Genomic DNA, 24,717 nt, shown 5'->3' with positions numbered 1-24,717 from the left:
GAAGAAGAAGAAGGAGAAGGAGAGAATTCCAAACAACATTAGCAAAGTGGAAATCTGACGCCTCCTGAATGAACCTCAAACGATGCGTTCAGACAGGGAATTTAGGCTAATGCTATTACATGTCACTCACGGGCGCTTTCGAGCTGCCGCCGCCTTTTTTGATGTCGGGAAAACAAGGTGCAAAAAGTCCACCTTCAAGTCGACGTGGGGGGGGGGGTGGTTCAGATCTCTGGAGCACCTCAATGTGAAGACAAATGCGATTGTGCACACGTGTGCATGTGTGTGAATGCCCTGGATAATTGCTGATCCCCCCTTAAGAGACAGTGTGTGGCTCCCCTGGACGGGGGGTCACTTATCTCCAAGGGGTGGGCTAAGATAACCATTAAGCATTCATGTGTTGCCAAATGCACATTGGCTGACAGCTGCTAACACAGTCAGCAAACAAACAGACACGCACAGAAGAGCAAACAAAGCCGGACCAAGATGGATACAATCTCCAGCTCAAACAGCTGATGTTTATCCTCTCACTCATCCTTATTTGCAATATTCCCTATTTCCCATCCGAGCTACGTGCAGGTATTCTGGGACGAGAACCTGCGACAGCTGAAATTGTCTTGTTAATATAAAGCCAAAAAAAAGAAAGAAAAGAAAAAGTGACACCTCTCGATACTCAAACACAGATCGAGTCATGGACCCTCGTTAATGAACCCCAAACTTCCCCCGGCAGCTTTACTTTCTAATTAATTTAACACAGCTAATGATTTGTGCAATGACACATACTTTTAAATAAATTACCATGCCTAAGGATGTCTAATTATTCCAAAGTGAGTAGATTCATTAGCAATTGAAGCTGTCAGAGGCTGCAGGTCAGTATGAATTAAAAATAACAAAGCTGCGAGGGGAGTGCGAGCGCCTCCGCCGTAATCCCGACACAGAGGTGCTCGGCCTGAATTAGCCCCTTAATTGTACCTTAATGAAATGTTCTTGTTTGATAAGCAGTTAATTACAGGAGACAATAACTCTGCACCCCACTGACACTGAAGGGAGTCATTACCCAGACTACTCAAGGAGTGGTCGGTGAGGGGGGGCAGGGAGGCAGAAATGGGAGTTTGGGAAGGCGGAGACGGTGCAGCCTCGAAAATGAAAAGGAATGAGGAAGGAGACACCCACACCTTTGGAATATTAGTTGTTCTTTGGGCTAACACATTGCGCAGAGGTGTGTTTTGATCGAGATACGGATCAAAGAGGAATCCGCTCGCTTGAAACTGAAGAATGAGCGAATCTGTGAGCATCTTTTCGAGGTACCCGTGTTAGTAATGCACCAGGAAACCAACCCCAATCCTGAATCTGGATCCAGACTCATGCAACAGCGTGAAATAGCTTCATTTCATCCTTTTTGCTCTTATCTCAGACAACATGTAGTGGTCTAAACATGTTCATATAGTAATAATAATAACAACAACAACATCAACTACAATAATAGATCCAACATAAAACAGTGGCAACCAGGAATGACAAAAAGCTGCACTGAACAGGCGTTTGGGAAAGATTCTTATATATAAAACATATCTTGTTTATGAGAATAAATAAGAATTTGAAAAGAAAAAAATAAAGTTCATGTTCCACAGATGTTGGAGGGGGGTCGGGAACAGATGGATTCTGAGTGGAAGGGGGGTAGATCAGAGCAAAGAAGCCAAAACAACAACAAAAAACAAACACACGTAAATGCTACTCTACAAACTTCTTATGGCTCTTAAACTAAAACAAGCTGCCTTCACTGCATTTATGCAAATCCAGCTATACGGCGCGCTGCAGAGGTACTGGAGGTAATTGGAAACAGGGGCCGCGTTCTATTTCAAACAAAGCTGCGTGCAGGGGAAGGGGGCTGTTTACATTCTGGTACTCCTGCGCGGCTCCGTCGGGTCTGACTGTGACATTATACAACATACCTCATCTGTCCTATAGAGCTGAGCTGACAGCCACTGTAAAGAAAAAAAAATGGAATAGAAGGTTCGGCTGCAAACACGCCAAGAAACCCGGAGACGGGGGGGGAGGGGATAAACATTGGAGCATATTTCGATGCTTAAAGGTCCGGGGTTGGCTGCAAAAATCAAACGTTATAAATGGAGGAGTGGTATTAATCAGTTTGTCCACTTGCTTTCACGTCCCCTCGCGTATTCTGAACACATCTGAACCACACACAGATGTGGAGAGATCCAGTTTGTTCCTCAGCAGCCACCGTAGGCGCTGCAACTCTCCTGAAAAGGTTTTCTTAAGATAAAATAAGATAAATAAGATAAAATAAATTCCTATATTCAGTGGACGTACTCCTGTAAGTTCAACCAGCTGCTGTTTTACTGCATTTAATTCCATGGCATCATTGTGCCTCTGATCAAGCGTGTTTAAATGCATGAATCACAGAAATGTGCCATAACTGTGCAATAAATGGACATTTTAATCGCGCCGTATGCTCAGTGTTGACTCTGCAGAGCAAACTGTGCAGAGGAGCCGGCGTACGAAGGGTTAAGAAGCACAAACAATAACATTTCAGGAGCAGATGTCCTTGAGGCAAAACCCAAGGACGAGGCAATTGCTAATCTCGTATTCTCAGCATGATCAAATCACCAGGCAACAGATATAAATAAAAGGACAGGAAATGAGGAATTCACATTCAAGGGTGTCAGCGGCGAAATGAAGATTCATGGTGAAGAGGCCCAGCAAAAATTAACTGCAAATAAAAGGGACAGACGGCCTCCAAAGCCCAGCCAATGGCGTGGGCTCGGTGGGAGGAGGAACACTCGCACACGCTGGACGCCGTCTATGCAGCGTGGCTGCGGCTGAGCAGAACGGGCCGCTCTCGGTCACACAAACAGGTGCTTTTATTTGACGGCCCTGAGTGGATATTCTTAAAACACGAGCACGCAGATGATCATCTGACTGTCTGGCTTCTGCATTCACGACACCGTCCAATGGCGCCGACTGTCTGCAGCGAAACAATGATGTGGTGAGAGGAAGTGCTGCTGCTGCTCTGTCGGCGCGCGTGAGAAAGAGAAATATCATGCTGCACAATCACTGGAGAGGAAATATCAATACTGCTGATCGTGGGGAGATTTCCGCAGCATTAAAATGTTTCATCTGATTCAGCGGATTCAAAATACATTATTCTCACGTCATTCGGAGCTTCATATCAGGGCTGTTTGACCAGGATTACACGACGATCAGTGTTAAAACCAGCGGTCTGGTGCCCCCGAACAGCTCTGACCTGTCAGAAGAAGAGCGGCAGACCACTGTGGTCCACGCTGGGTTCCCAGATCTGCAGATCTCCGCCATGTGAAACACCTTAACTTTGCCGCACAGCTTTAGATGTATTGCCCCTATTGGTCCCTTTTCAGTAGCATGGAACAGAGCCTCCATCCACATTTGCCTACCCACAGTTTCATTGCTCAATTGTGGTCGTTTATAATGCGGATGTTTCCTTCCTCGCTTTAATACGTCTTGAACCAACACAACCACAGTGGTCACACCTAAAAAGTGAACTCGCCCACAGTCCAAGTTGGTCCGAGGGTAATATCAAGCTAACAACGCCGTATTTGGTGACTGTTAATGACTAAGTGACTGTTTCCCACTCTTCCAACTAAATAGTTACTTTTTCCACACATAAGGATTTTGCCATGTTGGATTATAAGGGAGGGGTGAAGGCAGTGAAAATGTAAACATTTGTTTTGATACAGAAGTCATTGTGGCCTCATCCTGATCCTGGTTGAGTCCCACTGTATAAGATACTAACGTCTAGAACTGGACTAGAACACCACTAACGTCCAGTCCACTGAGCCTTGGGCTGTTTCTGTATGTTTCCGTACCTGAGGACACCGAGTCTGAGGGGGTTAAAATAACGGGGTAGGATTATACTCAGGATTAACAGATGCCCCCAACCTCTGGTACCGTCTCTGTGCGACACTTTTCAGACTGAGGTGAAAATGATCAATACAAGCGATAAAATAGAAGCTTCACCACATCACGAAACACCTGCGCGGCGCTCGTGCGTTCAGTTCGGACACATCTGACCACTCGGCGGTAAAGACGCGCTCGTGTTAATTAAATGCTTCGTTTTTGGATTTTTCTCTGCGTCTGAAACTTTTAGAACCAACTGTGAGAGGACTGATTTTACCAATAATTATATGTCTTTCATTGAGCCATACCTGCTTTTGCTCCTCCCCCAGCCCGTCCCACATGGACGCCACGATCTTGGACACGTCTCCAAAGGTGGCGTTGGGATTCTGTCCCTTGATGGCTGCCTGGGTGTCTCTGAAGAAGAGGGCGTAGGCCGACACGGGCTTGGTGGGCTCGTTGGGATCCTTCTTCTTCTTCTTCTTTTGGGGTTTGGGCTTGGGCTTCATCATGTCTGAAGACGGTCGCTTCTCAGCCGTCATCTGAAACGAGGGAGCAGCTCGATGATGCGGCAGAAACCAAAGTGAAAGATCACATTTCTGATTCAACCAGCGGAGGTCGAGCACTGAATCCGTAAATAACCTCTCCTCAGTATGTTTTCCAGACATTGTCTGAATAATAATAATAAATTAAAAAAAAGAATTTCCTGGTTGAATTTATCGAACCTTTTCAAATCTTTATTTTCCAGTTTCCAGCAAATCATAAATCCTGACTTTCCACAGTAGGGGTGAAGGGAATTTTAAATCACCTGCTGTATCTGCTCAGGCTCTGATGTGCTCTCAGAATGAATTGGAGAGAGCAAATGGAATTACTTACTGATAGAGGAGGTGGTAATCATTTTTATTCACACACACAGCAAAAAAGCAGGGCACAGATGGGGCTGGGGGGGTGCATTTGCTGTAAGTTGGGAACTCCGTTCTTGTACGGCAAACTAGCGTTCAGATACAGCATGAATCTTAGACACTGTGGCTGTGCCATTTTGTACCATACACTCACTCACATTCTCCCGACCAGAAAATGGAGAAAACCCTCCGATAGGTGGGATGCTCCTGATGCTCCCCTTTAAAAAAGCTTTTACACAAAATGGTTGTAAAGAAGTGTCCGCAGAAGGGCCTCTGACAAGCTAGCAGTCTAACAAGAGTCCATTTCTAACTCTCTCTAGTCTATATGTCTCAAGCTAGGATGCAACCTAAGGGTCAGGGGCTACTAAGAGCTTGCCCGAATGCATCGACAGCTTCTGGCAGTGGGGAAGAGTTGTTCAGAAAAGCAGAAGCGAAGCATGTCGTCCAAATGAACTCAGTTCTTTGCTCTTAAAATCTACCATCTGCGTCGCACCATTGTTCACAGCAGCATTTGTTGTCCAAATGGACCATCCAGCCAAAAGTCAAAGCAGAAGTCCTTCAGCCGCATCAGTACCTTTAAATGAGCCTCGGCCTCCTCTTCCTGATTGGAGCTGGAGGGGGAGGGCGTGGCCGATTTACTTCCGGGAGGCGAGGGGGAGCCATGAGGCAGCGCGCCGCGGCTGACCTGCAGGTTTAGCTGCGTCAGCGCACTCATGGGGTTGGGCAGTATCGGAGGCGAGCTGTTTATCAGGGCTTGGTTACGGTTATAATGAGAGCCGTCTGGGAGATGGTGATGGTGTTGCAGCTGGTGGTGGTGCAAAGCCATCTCCTGCATCTGGGGTGAGAGAAGAACACCAGCTTTACTAACTCTGCTCGACTTTATCAAATGATCAGCGTTCGCCAATCAGCCAAATATACAAAAAAAAGGGGGTTTTGGTTGATGCAGTATTTTCGTGAGAAAAACATGAAATGATTCTCTGATGCTGGTGATCAAGACACTTCTCTTTTCTTACTCACCTGTCTGGTCTTATGGGACAGGTGCAGTTTACACGCTTGTAGATTTGTGGGCAAACTAATCTTGAGCGCATCTTTGGTAGCTCAAATTCAACCATTTAAACACTGCTGGCACAAATCTCGGCTCAAACCAAACACGGCAGCTCTCTCAGACGATACAGAAGCCGTTTGCCTACTAACTCTGTTGCTCTTAAGTGACAAGACCAGAAAAATCTCACTCTGACACCTGATTTGGAGCTCACAGGAAGAGCGGAAGCCTTCGGGTTTATTGTCATCTTGTTGAGAAGGGCGGAAAATCTGGATTTGCACAGAGATACAGCAGTATGGGAGCCTGATGTCAGCAGATAACTGCTTCCCCGATGTGCTCACATATCATTCAGTCAAGCAGGACTGGTAAAAATAACCTTTAACCATTAACAGCACCGCGGCGTCGGACTACTTTACTTGAGAATAATGATGAGAATACTTTGATTTGATTTTGTCTCTTATTCCTTCTCAGGAGTTGACTGGATCCGTTCTTTTGGAACTCTGCAGACTCCATTTGATGAATTGCAGAAAAGTAGGCATGTTAACAAAGTCAAAATATGATTCCCTCCCCCCTCTCAGAGAGGGGGCTTTAATATCTACATTTATTTTCTCACTGCATTTCATGAAAGTCAAGGCTCTAAGCTACATTTTGTCACTGCAAATCCTGATATTTCTCACAGGGACTCTCTCTTTTTTTTTGAAAACCCAATTCATCATTTCAACTTAATTGTATTTGCAGGAAGTGCAGGCCCTCCAGCATCCTTGAGATATTGTGCCACCTTTTGTAGTTGGAGGAAGACGGTTTCTGCTTTTGTAAATTCACCTCTAACTAGTCAAATTCTACATCTCAGCACCTTACGCAGCGATCGCTGCATCAATGGCGCCGCTCATCAACTCCATCAGCCCCCTGCTGATTTATTATGTCTCCTGTGCGCTAACAAAGCAACATCTGGCACTTACTGCCATGCGAAATAGCACCTTTTGCAAAGAGGAACAGAAACAAAAGCGGTGCTCTCAGCTGGAGAATGACCCCGGCGTGCAGAACGCACTTCACGGTGATTACAGCGTCACACAAAGTTCCACTCCGAGCCGTCTTGAAAGATCTTCAATAAAATAAAAAAAACCTACATCAAACGCTTCTCATGGAAATTCGTCGGGACAAAACGCAAGCACGGATCCATGCGGATGCTTTTAATGCGGACACAAATGGGAATGTTTGGCAATTTACAGATCAGAAAGTGATGAACTAGCATTTGTAAGCTCTTTTAAACATTTATGAGTTAAATAATACATTACACATTAGTGAAGTGCTAAAAAGATCAAATTGAACAGGCCCGAGCATATGAGGTCTTGATAAACACGAGTGGAGGTTCAGAGATGAAGGCTTGGCTCTCTAATCATAATTGGTCCCAGTAGATTGCCAGAATGGAAATGCACAACAGAGTAATTCTGTAGCAGGACTGCTTTGAAAAGGCATAATATTCACACGGCTTTAGACTCTGTGTGCGCCGCGGTAGCTGCTCACAAAAGGCAGTGCGGAAAAAAAAGAAACACACACATACACACACACACACAAAACACATTCTGTTTGCATTTCAAATAACCAGGCGGTAACCTCCCCCATTCGGTAAGAAACATCAGTGCATTTCATAAAACACGAGGAAATAGCTGAGGCGAAATCACTGGTGAGACAAGACTATGGCAGAAGAGAGGAGAAGCAGAGGAAAATCCATTATTTTCCCATTTTCAATGGACTTGAAGGGTCCTCACATACCAAGGAGCATTGAAAACCCAATTAATCAAACATGAATGGGCTATCATAGCTGTGGCTGACGCGTTTCCATAGCAACCGCCTCCAGGCAAAATTGTCATCCTTTAATGTGAGCGCCGGCGCGTTTAATATCAACAAGAAAGAGAGGCGTGAAAGCGAAAGAGTTTGGCGGCATGGGGCAGCGCGGCGTCCCGCTTGAGAGTAGCAACAGAGGTCAGCCCTGGAGGTCAGCCAGATTTTAGCCGGTAAAAGAGAAGCGAGTGTTATTTTCCTGGGGAGAAGTCCTGCAGGGCCGGCGGAGCGCCTCTGACCCGGGGCACTTGGGCTCTCCCTCCATCTGCTTTTTTCCCCCTCTCATTTTAGCATTAACTGAGGGTAAATGAGAAAAGACGGATGCAAATAGCCCCTCCAGACTCCCAACACACGTATCATTAAGTCTGCATCACCTGATTTAACCAGACAACCCCTCGATTCTTAAAAGACTCCCTGCTGTCATAATCGGACTTTGTTTAGTCGACGTTTTCACCTGCGCGCTATCACCGGGCGCCATCAACCGCGAGATAAATAACACAGGCCGCAGACGGCTGCACAAACATTATGAAAGTATCAGACAAAAGGTTGCCGGTTGCCATAGGTACTGTATGCTAATTCCTAATATCATCAGAAGAGCTGGCCCGAAGAGGGCGGAAGTGCACGGCGAGCAACACAGCATTTGATTGGTCACTGCTCTCTGCCTTTAGCATGTAACACACACCGACTCCCCTCGCAGACGGCGGTGGGGGGAGCTTTCTTCTCCCCGGCTGCATGACTTGATCCGTGAGGCAGGATGAAACGTAAAAGCTGACACTTGTTTGTGGAAAACGCTTGCAACTCAGCGCGTTTCACTCCCTCAAGCAGCTTACCCCCGGAACACAATCAAACCTATTTAAAAAATATTTCAAGGCAAAGCCACCAATTACGAGCGACTGCGGGAACACACCGGCCCAAATTTCACATGTTGATATTATTTATGAATTTGGCGCCGGTTCTCTCGCGGGTATTGTTGCTGTGCTCATAACCCTCGGGCAATTTGGTTGTTTGCTGCGGCGCCTCGGGGGATCAGAGCCGGTCGTAAACGGCAGAGACACGGGAAGAGGACACAGTAGCGGAGAACGAGCACACGAGCCCCCCCACCCCCACTCGCTTACCCACCCCCAAAGTTAGCGGGGGGGGGAAGATATTGCCTCCTGCCGACGAGCAGCAGACCTAAACTGTGATGTAAAGCCAGGAAACTGGATGTGAGCGTGCCCCTCTGACGCCATTACGCCTGTCCTGTTTGGAGTCACAACTTGTACATCATAGTCAAATGGGAGTCAAATGACAAAGGCTTTCCAATTATGGGAAGCACATTGGGTTCGAGATGGAATACCACCAATCCATTGTTGGGCCGCTCCTGCTGACCCTACGTTTGAAATGGTTTCACGGCTGCTCCAATTGCCTGCAATGTTTGATTTAGCTAAGGGGATCTGACCAGCAGCCCAGAGATGAGAGAGGGGAGGAAAAGAGGCCTGTATACCACCGCAGGAGGAGGAGAACAGAGGCAACCTCTGTCCTGATGACTCTATCTGTGTCTCCTTTGTGTCTCACTGCACCTTTAAGCGTTTCTTAGCTGTATTATTGTCATTTGGAACAACAGGAAGATGGATAAATGTAAAATGCTTTGTTCATCTCCTATGTAATATTCAAATTACCAGTCGTGCAGATGACGTGCGCGCAATTCTTCCTCTGCGACCAGCTTTCTTGGATGTTTTTGTTCCGAGCTAACGTGTTAACATGCACTTCAGTTTCATTTATAGTCGGATTAAGGCAACAATTCTTTTTTTTTAAGCGTTACACAACCCTATCTGAAAAACTGACACACTCGCCAAGTGGAACGCAGAAAATCGTCCTGCGTTTTGAATCGCTCCTCGGAATGGCTTCCTGACATTCCTACTTTCACGCCGCTGTTAGAATCGCAGCGGATTGCAAGGGAAGCCTGAAACTCTTTGAAATACCTGGAACTAATTCTGCATTTTGTTAAGTGTAGGCCGGACAATGAATCACTGCGATAAAACGCCACCTGGTGGCTAAAGTTAGCATCGGAAATGGTTGAAAATCTGCCGTTCACAGTGGCAGAATAGCGGCAGACATAACGATATTGCCCGATAGCGCTTAGCTGTTTCCTTTGATCTCTTTTAAAGGGACATCTAGTGCAGCGCTGCATCAGTCAGCGCTAACAGGCTGTCTCTCTGCCCCCCCCGGTCCCTTCCCGCCCTGCTAAAACACACAGTGATCAATGCTCCTGTGAGTCCTGAGACTTTCCCCTCCTCTTCCCTCTGCTTGACTGGAGCCATCTTGTTTAGAGTGATGACTCACTCGCGCAGGTTCACGGCTGCTATTGTAAAATCACCCAGCGTTTAATTGAAACAAATGACTATAATAATAGAACATTATCCCTGCAGGCAACCAGCCATGACAGCTTTAATTAGAGGCGCGTTGGAGACTGATCCTTCAAAAGCACAGCGGCGGAGCGACGCGGCGGTAAACACGCCTTTAGGTGGGGAGGCAGCCCTGGGCCTCGCAGCGCTCAAAGCTACTTCTCATTCACCCTCAGGGCAGAGCACTAACAACTCTCTTTCCCACAGAGACCCTTCACGCCGCCCTCTCTCCCCTCCTTCCCTCTTTATCCAGGTCTTTTTGGATTACAGAGCTCCCGCACGCCTCCGGAGGGTCACCTGCACCGAAACAATCTATCGGAGTGCAGAATTATTAATCATATTGTACTTAAGAATAAAGGCAAAAACAGGCGGAGACGTTCAATAAAGGGGAAAATCGACCAATCTTGGGTTTCAAAACTACTTTTGATACGGAGACTTTGATTAGACGGTAGCTGTGACCCGGGTGTACAGCAGCCAACTGCATTCAGCTACGCCGACCTCATGCCAGCGTTTGGCAGCCGCTCGGTGGTGCCAAACATGACAGCGCGAGGTTGCGTTCAGTGTCTAATCATAAGGACTCTTTTTGTTATTTAAAGTTTCCAAGTCGTTGGGCTGATCAGGGATCAAGTCATTAATCTGGCAGAAGGAAGAAGTTATTCCAAAACTTTAGCGATTTATTCCAGGGATGTTCCAGGCGGCGCCGAAACGTTGCCGCGAAAACAACAATTGGGGATTCGGCCCTTTCAATACCGCAGCAGGACAGGAAGGGACGGCGGTGGGAGTGGGATTTGCAGAGTTACTGTCAGCTGAGGTCGTTTCAATAAAGACACGGTGATTGACCTTGGGTTTTCCAAGAGTTGGGTCCCACCCCGAACCCCTCTCAGGGTGACACAGTGGCAGTAAAAAGCTGATCTGCAGTCAGTAATGTCATGATGTCCCCCTCGGCATCGTCCTCCGTGTTCCTCATTACTGCTAATGTCAGAAACTCCTCTGCTTTTATTTCCCCCTCCACCTCATCTCGCGCCTGTTTCTCTGCCTTTCTTCTGTGTTCTCTTCTTCTCTTCGCTCTCTACCCCCCCGCCACCTTTTTTTTGTCTCCCCCTGCTCTCAGCCCGGGTGTGTCTCTGAGCTCACCTCACAAAGAGGAGCGTCGCAGCATCAGAGCCGCCGCTGACATGACATGTGTGTGAGGAGCAGCGGGGACAGGCACCTCCTGACAGGGGGAGGGAAGGTTCCCCTGCTCCCACTAATGAGCCCCCTGACTGCAGTGTCAAACACAACACACGTGTGTGTGTGTGTGTGTGTATGCATGTCTGTGTGTTTGGGGGTGGGGGTTCCACACACACACACATGAATATAGATTCAAACATAATGCAAACAACAATAAACAAACACAACTGATATGTGGAGGCAGATGTGCCCCAATAAAAGGGGGTGAGGGGTGGGTGGGAGTGGGGGTGGGGGTGGGGGGGGGTGTTAGCTGAGTCTTAGTTCACAAAGGTAATGAACTAAAGAAGATATATAGTAATAAATGTTTTATAGCAAGTAGTTGAACCTGCTTTTATTCCACTTTCTTTCTTACTTAAATTGCTCAAGATGAACAAACTAAGATTTTTTTTTTAAAGGAAGCTGGACTCCTTTAAATAAAACTATATTTCTGCTAATGTAAAGAGACAATTATCTCATCGTTGCAGGAGGACGTACCGTGGAGGATTAATTCCACCCGTGATCCCTGCAGCAGCTTATGGCTCTTAAACTGTGAGTAGCGCTGCTCATAATGAACTGATACATGGATGCCAGGAGTGTTTTAATCACCCCGCGCCCGTTAGCAGCCACAGCCGGACCGGTGGCTGCTGCTGCTGCAGGGGAGGGGTCCCCATGAGATATTATGGGGGGAAGGGAGCTCTCCGACGTCATCGGGACGGAATATTCCTGGTGATGGAAGCACAATGAGCTGATGGATGGTTGAGATAGGCTACAGTGCAATATGGACATGATTTCATGGCATGATAAATCTCAGCAGGGGCCCGTGGCTAAGTGTAATATGAAATCCCTTATCTCGCCATCCGCCTCATAATGGATCTGCCTTTGTGCCTTTAGCTCCTGTTCTTTACTTGAATGGGGCTGTTGATCACATCTGTACAGGGAAGGATGGCGACAACAACACGCGTGTGCACTAGCACATCTTGAAATATTGCGCCGTCAGGGGTTGTCTATAGCTGAGCTGTTGCGCTGGCTTTGACGAGCACAATGGACGCGGATAAAGTTTTTCGCTAGTTATCTGACGGCACCTTCTCAAAACTCCTGATTAAAAAGAACGGCGGGGAATGATACGGCTACTCTGATTAGCTTAATCCCACAATTCATTGACGTTACCCTGGTGGTGAAATTAGACGGACCTCCGTCGCTGCAATAAAACCCCCCTCAAAATAACCTAATTGGAAAATAGCCCCTATTCCTTTGAAGGCGCCGCTTAATATACAACTACAGTTTCATATCCCATTGCCAGAGAAATAAGGCACTTTCTCCCAGGAGGTAAGAAAAGAATTGAATTTTTTCTTATCGGTCATCTATTTTTCCCCAGAATGCTATTACTTGCTGCCTGCCGTTGCTAAGCAACAGGAAATATTAATAGGACCTTTTATTAGCTAGGCTTTACCAGTGGAGTACGAAAATGAGGAAGTGGAAAACATGAATGCGTTACATAAATCTCTGAACCTTTCCAGTCTGTGTTTGTCCAGTGATTTACAGCTGCGACGGCTCATTTATGGGGGGGGAGGGAATGCCACATGGAACATTAGCCTAAGGGGCAATCTGGAAAAACAAAACAATGCAAACAAACAAGAAAAAGGAAAGAAAAAAGATGGAGAGCACTTTAAAGAAGCACTTTTCCCCCCAATATTTCCGTCGGGCTGCAGGCGCTGATCGGTTCTAATCATCTCTGCCCAAATCGACGCTGGAATAAATAACGAACGCAGGTCCCCTTCTGTCGCCGCGCTTGTTGAACTGTGGTGAAAAGCGACAGACATTCCATCATTTTTCCACAGACGCTCTAATCCCTTTTTTAAAACGTCTGGAAATGAAGGTCTTTTAAAGGAGAAATGGGTTTTCTTCATCTGAATGAAGAGCATAAAACGAAGCCTCAAAGAGCAGGAAGCCTTTAAAGGCAGAGGTAGGAGACGTTTAAAGTTCATGCGGGGAAAAGAAAGTCTATGAGCATCTAATTGCAATATTTTCCGAGTTTAAAAAAAAAAAAGTGGCGCATTCGGAGAGCGGAATCAACTGTGTGAATGTATCCCTTCATCTCTCATCCATCAGTAGTTTGTTCTGTTTCTGCAGGAGTACAGTGTGTGATAATGTGCCCGCTTCGACCCCCCCCCCCCCCCACACACACACACACATCACAGAGGCGACACATTAAAACACACCTCTGCTCTCTCATCATTAATTCATCCCAGCTTGTCTGTGACAAGTTCAGTTGACATTGCAGCTCATATTTCATTCACAGGGGCGCTGGGAGCCGGCACCTGCCGGCAGCACTTAATACCTCGCTGGTAAAAGTAGAGGGAACCCCTCACACCCCCACACCCCCCACCCTGCCCCACCCCACCCAATTTAACATGACAATCGCGGGGATGGGATTAATGCTCCATAATTAACCTCAACAACCGCAGATAAAGAGCTTGTGAGGAAATTCTTACATCCAAATGTAGCTGTGGATGAAATTTGAATATGAATGCAAGTGAAGGTGTGTGTGTGTGGGTTGGTGGGGGTCTATAATGTTCCAACAAAAGTTCTGACCAAGAGTCGTGCAGCCTCACAAAGAAGCAACAGATGAGATGATACCTGCGCGTAGCTCGTTTTGCTAATGCGCCGCGTTTATTCATCGCATCCACCGGCTGATTATACATTCATCATCTGTTCCATATTCAAAACATCACACTCCAGCCAGTTTGATGATGGCTAATACTGCATGCATCATGCATCATTCTGGGAGGGAGGGGGGCAAAAAAAAAGCTCAATCAAAGATAATTTATTCCGGTGCCAGGGACAGGTCGAACTCGACAAGCAGCTGAAATCCTCAATAGGTGGGTATGGAGCACAAACATGAGTGTTTTAGCTTTATTTCAGTGTTTTATGGCAGTTTTTGGTGTAAATACAGAGAGAGAGGATGGGCAACAACAAGGCCGGTTCACATGTGAGTCCAAATTATTCAGGAGCTGTAAGAGAGATGAGTATCATTCTGGGCTGTATTGATAAGATCAGTGCAACCTGAGCATGGCTATTAAATGTCTAATGTGTTTTGGAACTTGTAGATGCTATGACAGTGGGGGCATTAACAGAGGGAAGGAGGTAGAGAGAGGCTGGAGGGGAGCTGCCAAGTGCATCAGAGCATCAAAAAAAAAAACTCTGAAAGATATCAGGTTGGTCCAGGATGAGCTCCAACCTACAGCACAGTAAACATCAGGAGAAAGTGACTAAAGTTATTAAAACAATGGTGCGGTTGTCAACCACCTTTCTTCATTCTTCACTTCTTCAATCGTGTTTTTAACGACCCTAAGAGCCTCGTGACCTTACGGGTGATCCAAAACAAATGCATTATCAATAACCTTGTTGTGAATTAAGCGCCAGCTAGTGGTCACGTGCATAACAGTTTGTGGCTGAAATAGCTAGTTTATTTAGATGCAGCACTTGGCATATTCAGTACTGGAGAACATCTCTAAAGCACCTTCATGTGTGATGAGTAAAGGTTGAGAAATGTCAGGTCAGCAGGTGGAGCAGGTCCGAACAAAAATCTAATCCTAATCCCAACCTCCAGCGTGGTGGAAGGTATCGGTGTCACGTCTCCTGCTGCTAATGGGGGCGCTAACGTATGAAAGATTTGGATCGTGTCACGTGGCAGGGCGAATCTTTGCAACCTCTTATTGTTTGGGGGATATTTTGGATGGGATGATGGAAGAAACCTACATTTTCCCATTTATTACAATGACTAGCCCCACTTTAGGCATTGTTTAGCTAACCATTAGCTAAAAACAAGTTATCACCGACCGTCCTGCTCTGTGTGATTAACGGCTCCGCTACAAACTCTTCCTTTTTGTTGAAATTAGCCTGTTTATTTCATATTTACATTCTTGCACCCCCCCCCCCCCCCATTGGAGAAGCTTGGGGCTGGAATCATGTGAGAGCACTCAGAGGATCAGAGGCTGTCGGCCCTTTGTGGAGGCAGAATAACCTTATTTCACTCAACCGAATTATCTCCAACATATCGAATAATGAAATCCAGAAAACTGCAGGGATACGCTCGCTTTAAATAAGAGTTACCCCTTCCCTCTCTGCCATCTCTACCTGCTCTGCACAATGCCCCCCCCCGCTACCCCTCCTCCCTCCATCCGACTCTATTGCGCTCTTTTCATTGCCCAGCTCACGTATTGAATCTGCCTGATGAAAACAGATCTCACTGCAGACCCACAATAGAATGGCTGATGCAGGAAAGATGAACCCTAATGGATTTTTTTTTCTCTCTCTCTCTTTTTTTTTTCAATGTGCTCAAGATTGAATATAAGGCCTGACCTCCAGATGTAGTGGATCCATTTCAACAGCAGAGATATTGTCTGTTGCGAGGACGCAGGAACACACTCCGGACGCTCGGGAAAAAAATGAAAAAATAATAAATAAAATAAAAAAAACAACCGCGGGTGCGTTTTCTGCCACTTGAAATCGTCCAAAAATCCGAATGAACCCTTGTTATTTATCTCTGCGTGTCAAGTGAGGCATTCATTATGATAGCATCTCCTGTTTGAACTGCAGCGTTTACTTAATTACTGCGCTCGGCAGACTGTGTCAAGGTGAGCCGGCGCTTTAATAGACACTGGCTTCTCAGCACAAATGAGCCTCTGCTACGCTTTGCTAGTTTCACCAGTCGGGCTATTTGATTTAGAAATTCCTGAATTGCTTTATACGCTGCGTTTTCGGAGTCGAAACGCTTCTCCTTCATCCAGGAGGACCTTTCTGAGGGACGATAAAGAGGTTGGAGACGATTATGTTGTTTTTTTGGGACCTCAATCAGATGATAACAGCTCTTCAATGGCGTCAGAAATCACCTTTCCCCGAGTTGTCTTCGTTCTTATGCTCGTAATTGGCCCTGAATATAAACTCAATTTGGACGCGATTGTGTCCCCACTTCAAGAAAAAAAAGAAGAAAAAAGGGCCGCCCTTTAAGTGAGTCGCTTGTCAGAATAGCAATCGGCGCCGCTTACCGCCATCTGTCCTGTACGTCGTTTCCATTAATGTTCATCGTGTGTTATTTCACATCTCATGCATTTTTATGGCCGACCCACAAACCTGCCGTATCCGGTCTATTAAAGCTCCGAGGACGCCTCATTCAACGGTAACAGACGCCGTGACTGCGCGGGAGAGGAGCGGCCGATCCACGACAAAGGTCACGACCAGAGCGCGCGATCAACATGAAGATAAATGAGACAGGGATCAAATTTCCAGCAGGAATATTCCCACATTACATCTAATCGACAGGGGTGGTTTTTTTTTTAAATAGATGCAGTTTGGGCTGTTTTATCTTCATCGTTTCTAATCATGAAGAACATTGTTTGTTGTTTTGCGCACGTGAAAGACGCTTTCTGTTTACTCCAATCAAAACAACTGTGTTGCACAAAGGTTACATTTATTCATCGCACCAGTAAGAGCAAGGTTACTGGTAATGGCTAACTAGCAAACACTAACCTTTAGCCCGCATCCACTGGATCCTAAAGAAAAGCAGCGGGATTTTTCTGCTTTAGATGTGTGTGTGTGTGTGTGTGTGTGTGGGGGGGGTAATCAGCGCGTGTTGGTGTCTGAAGGTTTGACAGATTGACCGATGTGCGCTGTCAAGGTAGGTATGACGCTGATGGATTTACCCACAAGCCCCTGCGCCGGGCGTCAGAGCTGACACGGCAACAAATGAACAATTACACTCGGTTTCCTCTTGAAATCTGCGTCGACCTTCTGTGGTCGTTTCCGCACAGTCGGCTGGTAATTAGAAACGCGTCGTGCGAGGCGTCCACTCACCGAGGGCATCTGGTTGGAGACGAGGTGGCTCTCCTGCGCCAGCATGTTGGACATCATGAGCGTGGGCAGCTCCGGGTACGAGTACGGGTTGATGAGCCCGTTGTGTGGCAGCGAGTGGCAGAGGTAGCCCGTGGAGTCGTGCTCCATCAGGTGGAGAGGGGGGGGCTCGGGGTGGTTGGGAGGGGTGATGGGGGGGATTTCGTAGTCCTCGTCCCTGGGTCCGTTACCCCCTGCCGTGCCGCTGCCCCCTCCTCCGCTGCCCCCAGTCTGGCCTGTGTAGCTCTGAGGGGGGGAAAGGTGGAGAAAAGTCAGAGTGGCTGGAAGAGATGGATCCCGGATCATCGGAACAGGAGCAAAGTTAAGTTCTGCTACGTTCTCCTCGTTATGCTAGGGACCATTCAAAGAGCTGGTCTGGACGAGTGTCCCCAAAGACCAGTCACGTAGCATCATTCAGAGACAAACACGCAAAGCAAAGAGGCCAGTCAGAACCAGTAAGGGCACCAGTGTCACCAGCACGTGCCCTAAACTCCAACTGGAGGGTTGACCTTAACTCAGCGACCACATACTAAACCTCCTGGGGTGGCGATCAGCTGACAACCATGTGACTAAAACAGGAAGTGACATCTCCATAACGACGGGAGCCCCTGGAATGAAACGGAAGGAGCCATACTCGGTGTCAACGTATATTCTATATTATTTCATGGCTGCGTTACCATGGTTACATGGCCAAGGAGGCTTCCAGGAAGGTGAGTGGTTTGTGCAAGGAAACATCTCTAAAGAGGCTCATGTTTATTTATGTGAACGTATGTTAAAGTGCAGGGCAAATATTGAACATGCGCAGCCTTTTGTTGTTTCACATGCTCCAATTATACGTCTCAACTTTGCACACATTAATACTGACTTCAGGGCAGAATTAAGGTTAAGATTTTGTTTAAATTTGTTGCGATAAAAATGAAGCGCAACAGCATTTTGATCAGCTTGATATTTAAGTCCTTTAGACAATATTTCTGATCACTTACTTTGCTGAGAATAAGCATGACTTCATTTCAAATATTTGGACGTCTCATTTCGGAACTAAACCTCCGAGCCCCTGCAAAGCGGTAATAAAGAAGCGGCGTGTGCGCGGCGCTAAAACAGTAAGTCCAATCAGATCAGAGTTCTGCACAGACCAAGGAGAGAAAGAAAAATAGCAGGGGAATCCAACGGGGAATGAAAAGCAATTTTGTCTGAGCCGCTCCGACTTGACTCCCATTGTAATGACTGAGTCAAATTAATCATCACAAATAATATTCTTGTGTCAGCCATTCAAGGGTTTTTTAATAGAATTTTTATGATTCATGTCTAGCAGTATACATCAAACAGTCAGTTCTGCAACATTTCTGAAATCAATTCAATATCATCTTTGTGTAGGCTGTCATCCTCGGCAGCAGAGTGGTCATTTATCTCTCAAACAGATACTTTTAGAAAATAAGGTTCACCGGGAGATGGAAGAAAAGGGAGAAGGATGCAGGACACACACACACACACACACACCACACACACACACACACACACACACACATTCTTTTTGTGTCTCTCAGATTCCAGGAATCTGCAGTAATAAAAATATTCGTCATCCTTAGTTATAAAACTATTTAGTATGTGTGTTTTGTTTAGCTTTGCTAATATTCAGCTGGGGTTTATTTTGCCTTTCTGTACACGGTCATGCTCAGCACGCCGGGCCGACGAAGACACGTTCATTTAAATTGATGATTTTAAAACAAAAAAGAGGGCAAAGACGAAGCTGGAGGATGGTCCGACGGCTCCGACCTGCAGAACCACATCAGCCGGCTCATGTTCCTTTTCCCAGACACTCTTTTGAAGACAGATTTTCTTGTAAACCTGCGCAGGACGACGTTATTGTTTGGTCTAATGGACGAGAAAACGAACATTTCCTGAGATTCAATTTCCCTCATAATTGTTGGAAGGAAACTAAGTTGTCTGGTGTAAACACTGATGTTATTGTGCAGAGTTAGCTGCTGTTGGATGGATGGATGGATGGATGGATGGATGGATGGATGGATGGATGATGATGGAGGGATGGATGGATGGATGGAGGGATGGATGGATGGATGGAGGATGGATGGATGGAGGGAGGGATGGATGGATGGAGGGATGATGGATGAGGGATGGATGGATGGATGGATGGATGGATGGATGGATGGATGGATGGATGGAGGGATGATGGATGGAGGGATGGATGGATGGATGGTTGGATGGAGGGATGATGGATGGAGGGAGGGATGGATGGATGGATGGATGGATGGATGGAGGGATGGATGATGGATGGAGGGATGGATGGAGGGAGGGATGGATGGATGGAGGGAGGGATGATGGATGGAGGGATGGATGGATGGATGGATGGATGGATGGATAGATGGATGGATGGATGGTGGGTGAATGGATGGATGGTGGGTGAATGGATGGATGACAGACAGACAGACAGACAGATATAGATAGATAGACAGACAGACAGACAGACAGACAGACAGATAGATAGATAGATAGATAGATAGATAGATAGATAGATAGATAGATAGATAGATAGATAGATAGATAGATAGATAGATAGATAGATAGATAGATAGATAGGTCCCTCCTTGTGATTGTACACAGGGACGAGGGACCAGGAAGTGTCATGCGCTAAGAGTGCAGCGACGGCTAACCTCGCGCCCTTGACGATAAAATGTAAATACCAAGGACGTTCCCAGTTGGATTGTAGCGGGATAAATTATTCATCCGTCTGTATTCAGAGGGAGGGCGGCTGCATGTACAGGACCACATGTACACTCTGGCTAATGTAAACCCTTTTCTCCTTTACAAGTGCAATCCAAACAAACGCATTTGATGGATCATATGGACCAGCACGTGCCCCCCCCCATATTGGAATTAGATTTTGGACACAAAGCAGCCCACCACAGACGTGTCCGCCCCCCCACCCCATCTGACAGTTGTTCGTGGCTCTTTTAATTTCCAAGGCCGCGGCCAACACTCAAATAATAATTAAAAAAAAAAGAATAAGAAACTGCGCTGTGTGTTTTCACTCAAGCGTCTTTCATTTTCTTCCTCTGATCAATCGCGCGGCGCTTTAGGGAGCGCTCGTTCGCAGTCTGCTGCGCCTGTAGAGCGATAAAGACACAATGTGTAACATTTTAATTAAGTGGCAGATCTCTCCACCACAAGTGTTACATAGCAGCGCACCTTTCATTTGAAAGAAACAGATGAATAGACAGTTGGTCTGGTACTGAGACAGAAAATAACATTGATTGGGGAGCTTTCCAGCGTGGTTTCTATTTGGCACCGAGCTCCCGCTTCCCTCTGTAACACTGCCTGGGTACTCAAGGCCTTCTGGAGATGGAACTAACTGCTCGTTATCAGTATATTTGGCTTATTAGAAGATTGTTGTAATGCTTGTAGAGCTCTGGAATTGTCGCCATTACAATTAATATCAGAATGAGGCTTCCTGCTGCCACATGCAGGACACCTTCAGGTAATAAAAGGGATGATCAGGGAAGCGTGACAGAGTCTGATGGCAGACGATGGCAGGAGCACCGGGATATTTTTAGGTTTTAATACTTAACTGTGGTGAACAAAGACAGATGGTTTGATACACGAGGGAGGACATTTTCCGCGTCCGCCTCTCTTTCCTCTGCAGCCAATGCAAGACATGCTAGTTCAGATGGAGATCGTGTTTAGGCTGTCCTGAGTCGCTTGTAGTTGTTTGCAGCGTTTCCTCCCTGGTATCGATCCCTCTTGCTACGACCCAGCTAGCATAACAAGCTCTCTGCAGTTATCAATTCAGACTTCTCCAACTTAGGACGTTGGATGATAAAGCTTGGCGTTGATCCCTGGAAGCATGGTTGATGTTGCTCTACACACCATTTATCCTCTATTGTTTTGGTTCCTTTTAGAAGTTACCGTTTTGGGTCTAATTTATATTCTTGCATTCATTAAAAAGATGCTACTTTTAATCTGGATGCGGCCGTGACACAGTATTAAAATGAGCGATTCCTTGCAATTGAAAACTGCAAGCTGGATTGGATTGTGTGTGTGTGTGTGTGTGTGTGTGTGTGTGTGTGTGTGTGTGTGTCTGTGTGTGTGTGTGATGAAATAGGAATATGTATAAAATTCCAACCTATGGAGGTTTATATCTCTGTATGTTATGGAAGGAATGTGTTTGGGCCGTGGAACGCCGGAGCAGAGGAGGAGTCATCTCAAACCGGCATCAGTTTCCGGGAGGAGGGGGCAGGATCGACGGCCCAGAGGCAGACGATGACAGATCTGCCTCGCCGCTAATGTGCACTTATCTGCCTATTGGAGAGCTTTGTCACAGCGGTGATTCATGCACGCCGCGACTTCCATCACCTCCACGAGCCCTCGCTCTGACACCTCACCGTATCCCGCCACAAGTCACGCCTTGTTATCGCCGCTTTCCATGCAGTCCGGTTCGCAGGAGGAAGGCCGGATTTATCTTTGGGAAGAATTTGAATGCGTCCTCTCCCGGAGGAGGGATCTACTGTATCTTCATGAATGATCCTGTTTGTTAGAGTCCAGCCAGCGTCTGTTTTAATATTGTAACAGCTGCCGTCAAACGAGGAAGATCCCGTTTCTGCTCCCCTCCCCTCCTCACCCCCCCATCTTTCCTAGTCATCTCAGGCTTAATTAAGGTCATAGTTGTTCTCCTGCTGCAGTAAAATGCCAGGGGGCATCACACAGCCATCCTGGGCAAAAGCTGAAGGGGGGGGATTCAGTTACAGCCACCCCTCACCTCCATTCTCCCCTTCCTCTCTAGACCTGCCTGCTCCGAACACACAGACCACCACTACCCCTCCCCTTCATTCTAACTATCACCAACCCCCCCTCAACCCCCCCATCCCCCCCCCCCCGCTTCCCCACTCTCTAAAACAGCAAGGCCACATTATTTATCTGTCACTGTGTTACTGTGGAAATCATGAAAGAGGCTGTGGGGACGCTGATGCAAAACCACTGCCGACTTCGCTGAATGAACGCAGGTGGGGTGGGGGGGTTATGTGTGTGTGGGGGGAGGGGGTATCGGGAGGCAGAAAGTCTGCTTTCTAGAAAATAAAATCCGGCCACTATCTACCCAAGCCAGGCCAAAAGCACATGAGAAGTTATGATGCTGCTCTGGGAAAAACAGACATTTATCATTATACAGTCCCCACAGCAGTTTTAAAAAGTTTTTTTTTTTTTTAAGTTTTGCCTGAAAGTTGTGACACATAGTTGCATCGGTGTTACTCAAACAAGTGAAAAATGCAAAACTGTTTCTGTTTGTCCATCTCCACGAAGTCCCTCAGCAGCAGTCCTGGTTCTAGACGTCCTGCAGTAATTCCCCTGGACGCCCCCGCTTCTATCACCAGCAACGCTAGTTTGGGGGGGGTCCTCGGAGGTCATCGTCTCTGGTCGGTTGGACCTTAACTTCTGAGACTGTCCCTGTCTCCAGCAACAGCAACAACAACAACAGTGAAGTACACCACTACATTAGTCAGGGACATGTTAAAAGGGTCTAACTGACTTTTAAAATAATCCATTTAACGACCACTTCGGTAGCTTTTGTGCGACACTCATCTTTGCTTTTCAGGCGCTCTCCTGGGTGTGTTTTTGTGGTGAAAACGTGTTTGGCAATCAATGGTTTTCATTGATTTTTCCGGGGTTTAATGTCTAAAACACATCTACCTCTTTGCAAGTCATTGACAAGGAAGTGGCTGGAGACAGTTGCCGACATCGCTCTGAGTCACTACCTGGAGGGATTTGTTCCTCAACACATAAAAACCTGGAGTAACTGATGAGAGTTATCAATGCAGCACGTAACTCCCCACAGTCCAACGATCCCGATGGCTTGATTAACCCCCGGATACCGATTTGATTGCCTACCAACCCCCCCACGACTACCAGCGGCCTTCCTACTTGCAGGTATTGTCCCTTTCTTTGGAGTTTGTTTGCCTTCTTGATCCTCCGTGTATCCCCTTCCCTGTGCTTGTCTCACTTGTCAGTCAAGGTCAAGAGGTCATCCTCATCTGATCGCGTGTCAGAGCAGATTAGAATCAGAGCTTTTGTGCCATGTCATATTTCATTATGCATTTGACTCATCTCGCAGGTCGAGGGGTCAGTGCCATTTGATTGGATGACAGAAATGATATAATTTGCGTTTAACCCTGGGCAGTATAAGGCTCTGAGTGGCGCACTAATGCATTTTGCAAAGATGAGACAGGCCCTCACCCCGAGCGTCTAATTTGAAGTGGCACATTGAGTCGTTGAAGGAGAGCCAGAGCTATTGCAAAACATGCTGAGGTCATAATAGAGGCTTTATCAAATAATAAACACAACCTTTTTGTACCTCTCTATCTGCCTGTCTCTCGCATGCTCTCTCATTGGTTTGCACAGCCCAGACCCAAGCCTCCTCTGCCGCTCGATTCCGTACGTCCCTCCTGCGATTTTCTTTCTCTCCCAATTAGATCCGCCAAATATGAGCGCTGACAATCTTGTCTTTTGTTTTCCCATCTCCCATGTTTCCTCCTCGCCGCCTAATGACTCCTGATGCTGGCGCGGGAAGAGCGTCAGGGTGGCGTTCTGTCAGCAGCAACAGTGTCGTTCCAGCTGATCGTTCAGCCGGAACAGAAATAACAATTAACCCCATTCCCCAATGACTTCTTACCTGAATGGAATAATGTCAAAAAAGCTCAGAGAACAAATGTGAGAGTTCAATTTCCATAGGAGAGAGAGTTCGAATTTTCATAAATAAAAACAAGCAGTCCTTGGACAGAAGGAGCAAAGGGCCCTGCGGTAAATGATATGCAGATGTTGCCAAGGATCATGGAAAACCCAAACTGGGTGGGTGGGCAGAAGAATACTCAGGTTTCCTCGGGCGATTGTGATACGAGTATTGATACAACTTTGTGTGGAAGGTGGGGGAAGAGAGGAAAGGAAGAGGAGGAGGTGGAGGAAGGAGGGGGAGGGAAGTGAACCGCGATCCAACATTTCAAATGAGGACCATAATCAAACTTATTGCCTGACAGGGGGAATCTAGGATTACAACGTTACGCCGGCAGACATGCAGCGTTATCGCCAGAGTCCCCTCTGTCACTTCCTGTACAGAGCAGTCATGTCTCCATGGAGAGGGGACGCCGGTTTAACTTTGCTAGATGGTGCACGCACATCCCTGGCGCTCGGGGACATTTATGGACCCTTAGATGAGAGTTCTGGACTAAATAAACACAACATATCTCCACTTTAAATGCTCTTAATCTATTTCTCCTGTGCTCAGGCAAATTGTTACTAACGTGCGCACAATGGCGCTAGTGTGTCTGAATGACAAAACTAATTACTGCTACAGGAGCAGCTAAATGGACAAAAAGGCAGCACAATAAAGAGTTGGTGGATCAGTACAGACTGATTCGAACAATGTTGAAAGTAACAAAGGAAGCGCTGATGGAGCAGTCATCCAAACAAACGTGCATTGTTCTGAGAATTGTTAGCATCCTGTCACCCACAAATAACTTTGCCATACAACAAGGGAATGTGTGCATGCATACGCAAGCCC

General features: G+C 46.7%; 1 protein-coding gene across 4 annotated transcripts in view; it reads right to left on the bottom strand.

The window, feature by feature from the left end:
• Positions 1–24,717, bottom strand: part of tox2 (TOX high mobility group box family member 2) — a 74,181-nt gene that overhangs the window by 6,305 nt on the left and 43,159 nt on the right. For 3 of the 4 annotated variants that reach the window (XM_057029724.1, XM_057029723.1, XM_057029725.1), the window contains 3 exons: positions 17,121–17,402; positions 5,365–5,625; positions 4,200–4,430 (listed from right to left, as the gene is read on the bottom strand). In XM_057029724.1, the coding sequence (XP_056885704.1) occupies positions 4,200–4,430; positions 5,365–5,625; positions 17,121–17,402 (774 nt within the window). The remainder of the gene's footprint in view (positions 1–4,199; positions 4,431–5,364; positions 5,626–17,120; positions 17,403–24,717) is intronic. The other variant, XM_057029726.1, reaches the window with a different exon arrangement.

The sequence above is a fragment of the Takifugu flavidus genome, chromosome 4 (genome assembly GCF_003711565.1).
Source record: "Takifugu flavidus isolate HTHZ2018 chromosome 4, ASM371156v2, whole genome shotgun sequence".
In the NCBI taxonomy this organism is placed as follows: Eukaryota; Metazoa; Chordata; class Actinopteri; order Tetraodontiformes; family Tetraodontidae; genus Takifugu; species Takifugu flavidus.
This window is presented reverse-complemented; position numbering and strand designations above follow the sequence as displayed.